This window comes from Panicum hallii, chromosome 8 (genome assembly GCF_002211085.1).
Source record: "Panicum hallii strain FIL2 chromosome 8, PHallii_v3.1, whole genome shotgun sequence".
Lineage (NCBI taxonomy): Eukaryota > Viridiplantae > Streptophyta > Magnoliopsida > Poales > Poaceae > Panicum > Panicum hallii.
The window spans coordinates 42,992,963-43,003,101 of NC_038049.1; the positions used below are offsets into that span (position 1 = coordinate 42,992,963).

The following is a 10,139-nucleotide window of genomic DNA, read 5'->3' on the forward strand; positions in this document are numbered from 1 at the left end:
TCAGTGGAAGCCGTCGATGAGCCCGTCGAAGCAGGCGCCGTGGTCATGGTCCCGGAAGTGCCTCCTCATCGCCGTGTAGATGCCGCAGGCAGTGTGGCTCTTCGGGCCGGCAAGGCACGGTGGCGCCGGGTTGGGCAGCGGCACGCCGAGGCGGGCCGCCACGCTCCTCAGGCCGCCGCGGCACAGGTCCGGGCGCCCGGAGTGCTCCGCCATGTACTTGCCGTCGAACACCCGCCCGCCGAGGAGGGCCCTCGCCTGCGCTATGAATTCGTGCCAGGTCCCCGGCAGCGGCTGGCCGCCGGAGAGCATCTTCACCATGTAGGCGAAGTCGTACGCGCCGCCGAACGCCGCCCACGCCAGGTCCCCCCGCAGCTGCGCCGGGGCCAGGACGGCGGCGAGCCTGGCCGCGAACGCCGCGGAGCGCACGCCGCCCTCGCGCGCCTGGCGGAAGTCGACGCCGCGGGACCGCAGGAACGCCACGGACTCCGGCGCGTGGCGGTCGCGGAGGAGGTCGAAGTCGGAGAAGATGAACTCCCAGGCGCGCTGCTCGCAGGGGCGGCCGGCGACGAGCGGGACATTCCCGTCCGCGTCGCAGAGCGTGATGCCGAGCCGGACGACGGGGAGCTCGTCCACGTTGGCTTTCACGAGCGTGTAGCGCTCGTCCGGGGTGAGGCCGCCCTCGCGGCGCCCTGCGGGCGGGCGGTGCACCGTGCCCGGGTACTCCGCGTCGATGGCGATGACGGGGAACCGCCGCAGCAGGGCGGCGATGGTGTTGAGCTCCGCCTCGAAGTTGGCCGCGGTCACGACCTGGATCGAGAGGCCCATCTCGGGGGCGTACCCGCCGTAGTACGGGAAGAAGCCGTAAGGCTGCGGGAACTGGAGGAATGGCGGCGGGAACATGGCTGGGAGTCGGCGATCGATGCCTGCGCGGCGGCGTTCCTTGCGACGACGGTGGACGACCGGCCGTCCGGCGACGAAGGAAGCTTTGCTTCTTGCGGTCGACGACGGATCGATGCGGGAGAGAGGAAGGTTGCTTCGCGCTGCCTGCTGCTGGCAAAGGATGAATCGATATGGTGGGCGGTGGCCGACTTAAATAGAAGGGAAAGAGATTGTGACGCCGACTCCGACGAGGACGCCTGCGGCCTTGCGGCGGAGGATTATTCTGACGCCGAGTCGACGTCATCACACGATCGACGCAGGCACAAAAGAAAATCTCTACCACCAGAAAGCATCTATTTTTCGGTGCTATGGCTGCATCCGACTCCGAACTCCCAAGAGGAGAATTGAAGAGAGATGACCATGTAGACGTGGGCACATGGCCGGATCGGAATTGGGGTCGCTCTTGCACGCCTCCATGCGCCGCTCGTCGTCGAAGCCCAGGATTGCCAGGGCATGATGGTTGCAGCCGAGTTGGTGTAGGAGCAAATTAAACCAGTTTGTGGACCAGTGAACAACAGCATGTGAATTCAACTGGTGAAACTGAATTTCAGGTGATCGATAAAAAAGGTTACGGGATTATCGGATTTACCGATGTTTTATCGCCGATAACAGGATTCTCGGATTTATCGATGTTTATTGCCGATAAACAGGATTATCGAGTTTTTTGATATTTCATCGCCGATAAACAGGTTTATAAGATTTTTTTTTCTTTTTAAGAAAATTAATGAATTTTTAGAAACAGGTAACAAAACTGTGCTTCAGACGAAAATCAGAGAAGATTTATTCAAGATCAACTCAGTGTGTGGAATCGATGTTCCGCATTAGCATCATCGATATCATTCCGTGAACTGAATGTAGCTCAATTAGCAGTTAGGTTTCTTGTGGTGGAATCTGCTATCAGGGTTTGAGTCCTCGACTCAATACTGATACTCAGTATTTTTTTAGATTTATTTGAGAAATTAGTGGTGTTGTGCTTTTAAGTAGTAGGCGATGCGTCCATCAACGGCGAGTCGCTAGTGATGGCTTCGTTAATCTCAAGATTTGCTAGCCTAGTCTCTGTGCAGAAATATTAGTATCTATGTCTATATCGTGTGGTACGCAAAAAAGTTATTGTTGTCATTCGAGCCGTCAATTACAATAAAACTAGAGAAGAAAGCTCAACACGTGTATCTCCAAATAAATAAATTAATCCAACGAAACTGAACACTGGAAAATAAAAAAGTATATATGGAAACATAAATTATCTTCGTAAAAAAGTAGATGGCAATTTGCAGGCTAGCTATATTTTTGCTGGAAGCCTGGTTGATTCTACCTGTTACATGTAAATTATTTGGTGAACTCCACAGTCAAAAGGAGTCAAAAGCAAAAGGAAAAAGGGGCGGGATTTTTTCCGCCCATACGCGCGCGCCAGGACTTCATCCTCCCGCACGACGCGAGATTCTCGCGTTCGTGCAGGACTGGGCGACGACGCCCACGTCACCGGCTTCGCCGGCGGCGAACCTCCTTCTCGTTACCTATAAATATATACTGATAATATTACCAATAAAGATTTGCTCCATTCACTTTTACCTTCTTCGATGGATCACCGCTGCTGCATCGCGCCGCCGCGCGAGTCGTCGCCGGCGATGGCGGCGGACCGCCTGTCCGGCCTCCCCGACGACCTGCTGCGGCGCATCCTCTACTTCGCGCCGGCCAGGGAGGGGGCTTCCACCGCCGTCCTCTCCCGGCGGTGGCCCGGCCTGTGGGCCACGTCGGGCGCCGTCAACCTCGACACCCGCTGGCCGCGGCGGCCCGCGCCCAGGGCCCCGTCCGGAGGCTCGCCGTCGACGTGGTAGCGGAGAGCCCTTACGAAATCCACAACTTCCTGCACGTCCCCGGCTATTACTCCGCGGAGGAGTACGACATGCTTGCGGGCGTGCTCGCCAACCCGGCGGCGCAGCACGTCGAGGAGCTCCGCGTCGGCGCCGCCGGCTCTCGCTGCGACATCGGCGACACCCGCGGCAGCTTGTACAGGCTCAGCCTCGGCGCCCTGCCGTCCGAGGATCTCCGGCTGCTGCACATCACCAACTGCACGGAGCTGGCCCCGCCGCCGCCCGGCATGGCCTTCCCGCTGCTGGCCGAGCTGGTGCTGCTCGGGTGCACGACGTCGCTCGGGGGCCTCCAGGACACGATCGACGCCGCGCCGCACCGCGCCGTCCTGCACCTGGAGCACACCCGGCTCACCGGAGGCGTACAATCCGGCGGAGAAACCGACGACGGGGTTCGGATCTTGATCGAGCGCTACCGGCTCAGCTCCCCGACGGTGACCGCCCTTGTGCTAGCCAAGTGCGGCTGGCCGGAGTCATCGGAGGGCAGCGTGGAGCTCGACATGCCGATGCTACGGTGCTTCAAGTACCATGGGCTAGTTGACCGATTCTCACTGAAATCGAAGGCACCCAACATGACCCGAGCTGATCTGCACTTCATGGATGATGGCTTCCATGAGCACGAAACGGGCAAACGCCGCAAAGCCTTCTGGAGATTTGTTCAGAATTTCGGCAACGCAAAGATCTTGAAGCTGGAACTGGAGCACCCAATAGAGTACATTGCTGTTGTTACGGAGAAGAGCCGCCGGCAGCTCTTGGCAGGGAAGTTGTTCAGCAACCTCGATCACCTTGAGCTAGAAGGACGCTAAAAGCCTGCGACCAGGATCACGGCGGTGGCGATAGCCAACTTGCTCCACTGTTGCCCGGTGGTTGTTATCTTAGGATCAGGCTGAGAAAGTCAGCAACAGAGAGGAGCGGATCATACATTCAGTCTTTCACCGAAAGGAGAACTCGGTTGGAATTCGACAAGTCTGTCGACCACTTCAGGCGCCGTCGAATGGTTTCGTTTGGTGGAGGTACTGACGAGAACTATGAGGTATCTGACATTCCTAGCTTGAGTGACCAGTCATTCAACTGTCTGAAAACATGTCTAAGAAGAGTAAGTTTGCGATTTCCTTGGAAGATCGGAACTGCTCCGGGGTCCAGCTGACAAAATTCTTCGCTGAGAGCGCGCCTTGGTTCTTGAAGAAATGCATGTTGGCGATGGAAACCACAAAATGTGCGAGCACATGAATCGCAGGGTCCCAATTCATCGAAAAGGAGGGGGTCGGCCAGTATTGCAGGCTTTGCAGTCCTACCCCTTGAAACGTGAAACAAGATGGATCGATGCATTAGTCACACTCACATATTGAAGAATAAATTTTTTTTTTGATATATTATGTTTGGTGTATATGTGTATGAGCCATTTTTTGGTCATTTTTGTAATTTAGCTTCATGAGAACATGACATGAGACCCTAAGAGTAGATACTGGAGTGCTGCTTTCTGGTAATTATGTTTATCTTCTTATTCTTCTGTTTCATGGCGCTTTAGGTAATCTCTCTGGTAAAATTTATAATTTGGGAAAGCCATGTACAATTTTGTTCTCTGTAGACCATGGACCCAATTATCGCCAATAAATTTGTAATTCCGGTCGACAAATGTGGATCCGTGTGTGAAAATTGGCTGAAATTTAAAACTTTTATTGAAATTCGTTCAACCTTCACCAACGTATTACGGAATTATTAACCCTGAATAGAGATGATTCAGCCCAGTAAAGCCCAGCTCAGCCTCCCCCACGGACTCCTCCGCGACGCCGCGTCCGATCGCAAAGACTAGCTAGCTATTGGCGCACGGATCTCCATGGCTAAGCGCCGCCGCCAACCTCGAGATGCTGCGGCCGCCGAAGGCCTGTCCAGCCTCCCCGACGATCTCCTCCGGCGCATCCTCTTCTTCGCGCCCGCCAGGGAGGCCGCGTCCACCTGCGTGCTCTCGCGGCGGTGGCGCACGTCGGGCGCCGTCAACCTCGACTCCCGCTCCTACCGCCCCGACCCCCAAGCCGCCGCCGACGCCGTCGATGATGCCGGCCGCCTAACGCGCAGGCGGTTCCTCCGCGGCGCCGAGGCGGCGCTCGCCGTCGCGCACGGGCCCGTCACGAGGCTCACCGTGCACCTGGAGGGCGCCAGCAGCAAGCAGGAGCGCGGCGCCGTCGCGGCGCTCCTGAACCGCCGGCGGTTCCGCGCCCTGCTCCGCCACCCGACGGCCGGCCTCGTGGAGGAGCTCCGACTCCGCGTCGCGGTCGTGCCCGCAGGCGACGGCCCCGGGCCTCCTCAGCGAGGTCTCTACAGGCTCAGCTTCCGTAAGCTACCCTGCGAGGCTCTGCGGGTGCTGCATGTCACCAGCTTCACCGACCTGGAGCCGCCGCCGCGGTCCGGCCGAGCTGCGCCTGCAGGGGTGCGTCGTCACCTTCAGCCGTCTCCAGCGCATCGTCGACGCATCTCCGCAGCTCGCCACACTGCACCTTGAATCCTCCTCTTTCCCAGCAGTGGACAAGAAACCTGCCATTCAGGAACCGTGCCACCGGCTCGTCTGCCCGACGGTCACCACTCACCACTCTCATCTTCGCAATCTACACCGACAGAGCTCCGCACCTGGAAGGCGGTTTGGAGATCGAAGCGCCGAGGTTGCGGCACATCAGGTATCATGGGGTTCTTTGTAACACCCGGAAACTCCGGCCATTGGCCCGGATACTCCGGGCGTGGAGTTTCTATTTCCAAATTTGGTCATCTGGACCCCACAATCTTTGAATAGAAAAGATCACTCTCTCTCCCTCACTCTCACTCTCTCCCGTTACCTCTCTCTCTCCCTCACCTCCCTCACGAGCTCTCCCTCTCCCCTAAGCTCTAGATTCCGAAATCCTTCATTTCAACTTGATTCCAAGGCCAAGGGAGCTTCACTCGGTGTGGGGGATCATCTTCTACAAGTATTCCACCTTGGGGCGACATCGTTTTCGGGTTTTCTTGCAAGGGGAACTAGCTCAAGGTACTAGAAGCTAGGGCTCGCCGATTTAGTTGTTTTAGGATGTTCTAGGTGATTTCCTTTGTTCAATCATCTCTATATGCATCTTTCAACTAGGATTCAAGAGGGTTTCAAATTTGGTGGGGTGGTTTTGCCAAAAATCAAGATTTCAGTTTTTGGGGCGAAAATGCTGTCAAGCCCAGATACTCCGGGAAATAGCCCAGATACTCCGGGTTTGGGATACTCCGGGGGAAAACTTCGGGTATAAGCCCGGATACTCCGGATTTGGGATACTCCGGGGGAAACTCCGGGTATAGGTCCGGAAACTCCGGACGTTGGAGTCCGGATACTCCGGATATGAGTCCGGATATTCCGGGTTTTATTAGAACTGTTGGATATAGAATTGGGTAAATTTGTAGCGTTTCTACTTGGGCATTTCAACGATTTTTGTTGCATATCGCATTTGCATACATTCTCATGTCATGTGCATACGTGTAGACGCCGCCGCCGAGGGAGTCGTGTATGAAGTGATCGTGGAGGCGAAAGAGCACCCGGAGCAAGTCCCACAGGGGGTTCGCAAGGATCCGGCCCAAGGCCCGTCTGCCCCTGACTCTGAGCAACAGCCCAAAGGCAAGCCCCGGTGCACATCCTACTAATTTGTAAATTACGACACCTATATATATATGTAGTTATTGCTTATGCGTTACGTTTAGGAGTTGATTGAAACCCTAGTTGCATGAACCCTAGGTGTCCTTGAGTTGTACTAGTATGTATAGGATGATAGAAATGCTATGCTTAATAGAACTCGGTAGAAGTCGAGTAATTTTTGGTTACTCGCGAGATATAGGATAGCTTTATGTTTCCAGATATGAGTTACTAATTTATGGATGGAAGTCTTGAAATGAAAGAAAGAATAGAATCTGAGACCGGGCGGGAGAGGTGTAGTTCCGCCTGTGTCGGTTAAGGACCGAGCCGTTGTTGGCCCTGCTGATCATGTTTGAATTGTACTAACCGCATGCCGGGAGTAGGAGGTAGTCGAAACCGGTAAGCCGAGTACTGCCTTGCTTCGGAAGTACAGAACTTCTACCCACCCCTTAGGGCGAGTCGAGTGGCCGCGGAGAATTGGGATGCATGAGTTTACTTTTGGTGGTCTCTCGTAGGGCTCGGCTGACTATATGCAGGTGGGGCGGTTCTGTAGTTCGAGGCGGGGAGGGGAAAGGTTGGTGCGTGTGGTCCGACGGGGCATACGCGTGCCGTGTTGGTTAGGTCCACCTTGCAAGGTTAAATCGAATCGATTCGCCGTCAGTCGCTCTCGGATATGAGCACCTTGGTCACTGCGTCGCAGCGTAGTGTTATGTTGGGGATGATAAGAAATATAGATGAGGATCCATATATTGAATTAAGGTTAATGCTTCACATGTGTGCTATAGATAGGTTATGCCAATGATTAGATTATAGTTAAGTTAAATAGAATCTGGAGCTAAAATGATGAAAGTAAGGGATTACTTTAGTCGCTTTTTCTGCAAAATAACCACCAGCCAAATGCTTTGCATGTCTAGATATGTGGGCTAAGTTATACCCACTGGTCGGGTAAGCCTTGCTGAGTATTAGTAGGCTCAGGGTTTTGTTGGAAGAATATTTTCAGGTCCCGCACACGTAGACTTCTGTCCGTGTTGCGCCAAGTTCGTTCGGCTGGACGTGGAGGGGTGGAGTGTTGAGGATCCAGGCGCGTAACTTTAGATGTGCATGGGATTGCACACTCGTGGGCTGAGTGCGCAATTCTTATCTGTTTTTGGATGTGGTAATGGGTAGATTCCGTGTTATCCAAACTTTGTATAAAAGGCAGATACTCTTGTATAATATTATGTATTTCGAACTCGGTTTGTAAAACTCTTTGTTGTTATCGTGTTGTCACTCGTGTATTTTCAAGTTATGTCATGTTGTACCATCTGCGCCCACCTTCGTGTGGGACTACCAGTGTTGTTTCGATCGGGACGTGGGTTGAGAAAGGATCGCCAAATTAAGCCGTTAAGCTAATGCGCCCGATGTGTTCAAATGACGGCCATTACGCTTAATTAGAGTTTTAATTTGGCGGTTCCGTCACATTCTTCTCGTTGCAGGCCAGCTCTTTGCTGAAAGTAGTGGCGGCCTCCAACGTAATCCAAGCAGACCTGCACATCACAACCATAAACAGGTACGTGGGGCACGGTGTCCTAGTAGTGCCCTTCTGGCAGTTTGTTCATGATTTCAGCGCCACAAAGATCCTGAGGCTGAAGATGGACTTTATGATTGATGACATCGCCATTGACGACGAGAATGATCAGCAGGATGATGGTAGCGACAACCATGAGGTTTCCGATATCCCTGGCTTGAGCGAGTGTTCGTTCAACTGCTTGCAGAGTAGTCTAAGAAGAGTAAGCTTGCAATTTTGGATGGAGAAGCAGTTCAACTGCTTTGGAGTACAGCTGGTCAAATTCTTTGCCAACAACGTAGTGCTGCTTGAAGAAATGCAAATTGACGACGGAAACCACAAGTTGCATGAGCACATGAATAGTAAGGCTAGAAGATGGATATCCGGAGACGAGGAATCAATGGTGGTCCTGGCAACCTTGCTCCATGGTTGCCCTGCGGTCCGTGACCTCCGGCTCAAGTTGAGCAAGGATCTGGTGATGCAGAAGTTTTATTCGATAGACCAGGAGGCACGAGCGGATTTCGGCAGAACATGATGAACTACTTTTGTCATATGTACTGCCATGTACTCGCAGCACACCTCGTCGACGACCGGAGCGTTGCGGAGCAAGACCTTGGCGAGCATCCTCTGCGCCATGGCCCCCTGGTAGCCGCCGGCCTCCGGCGTCCGGCGTCCGCTCGTAGCCGCTGGAGGAGATGCATGGTCGAGAGGCTGCTGGTGCGAGGGCCTCCGCGTGGGGCTTTGCGCTTCCGGCGGGATGACTCCGGCCGCGGCGAACGGCCGAGAACATGAGCCTATCCAATCCAGGGTGTTTAGTGAAAAGTTACAGGGGGTTTTATGCAAATATTCGGATCGCGATCCGTAATCGAGATCCGATTTAGGGGGTATATGTAAATATTATGGGCTTATATATAAAATATTAGATCGAAATTAGGGGGCCTTTGCAAATTACAGGGCCGGCACGTTTCAGCCGGGACGCCGCCCCGCCCCCGCCGGCGGCGGCGGCCTTTGCTTTAGCCCTGGCATGCCCTAGGCCATCCCTAGAGTTAGTTGCATCCCACGACAGCCTCCGTCCACTCGCATGTCTCCTTTGCTGTGGATGCAGAGTTCCTCTCGCCGCCGACGAGGGAGCTGGGTGCCCACGCTGTGGCTCCGCGAGACGAAGCAGGAACGGTTAAGCGGAGAGCGGGCTTGACGGCCATTCGCTCCTTCGTGGTGCCCATCGCTGCAACCACGACCGCCGGCCGGCCGAAGGATGCCGCAGTTCAGACGGAGACGACGACGACGATGTGGTTCCTTGCATCACCGGTGTGTGCATGCCAAGTGCTCGACGCTTTGCCTGCATGGGGGCAAATCCTTTTCCTGGTTGAAGGATGGACAGGAGTCCTGAAGAAACGACCGGGCCTTCTCATCGCCTGCCTCTGCCTTCGTCCCCTTCTGAATCCCCTTCTCGCGAGGTAGGCTGAGCAACCACATGAGTTGCTGCAATGCGCATCCTCTCTGTTGGTGCCTGCTTGCTGCATGACTGCGCGAGTTTTGTGATGCACAGCATGGCATTGTTGATGCCTTGCATTGCATTTCGTCCACTCTGAAAGTTACATGCACAGGCTCCTTCTCCAGAGAGTATGACTGGATCAACAATCTGCATTGGGATTCCTGGGAACATGTTCTCAGCAGCATGCTTCTGCAAGGTCAACCGCTCTCTGAACATGCCTGTAAACAAGGGTGAAAATTCCGAAGCTGCATGTGTCCGCACATGGAAAAACTTGACCGCCTTCCCCGTATTCTACAATGCACACGCAAATTTCAGTGATCGCATCAGCTTTGTAGAAGCGGTGGGGCCCACGTCTAGGAAGGGCAAAATGGTCTTTTCGCATGGCATTTAACGATGAATGGATGACGGAATGTCAATTTGGAAATGAAAGTTGAAGTCGGTGCCAAATAGAAAACGAAAATTTTTCCAGTGTCAAGAAACAAATGGCTCATTTTCTCAGTGTCAAATAGGGAATTTTCTCAAATATATATGCAGTAATATGGACACGTATAAGTTGGGAAACAGGGGAGACAAACGGGTATACTGAATAACGAGGACAGATCACATGGTACATAAGAGCAGAGCATATATTTCAACAGACTTTCACCAAACAAG

At 54.0% G+C, this 10,139-nt stretch overlaps 1 protein-coding gene across 1 annotated transcript; it reads right to left on the bottom strand.

Annotated features, from left to right (window-relative positions):
• Positions 1-900, bottom strand: LOC112872376 (probable CCR4-associated factor 1 homolog 11). Its single transcript, XM_025935458.1, has one exon. The coding sequence runs from the start codon at positions 898-900 to the stop codon at positions 1-3; it is 900 nt and encodes a 299-aa protein (XP_025791243.1).
• Positions 901-10,139: the final 9,239 nt, after the last annotated feature.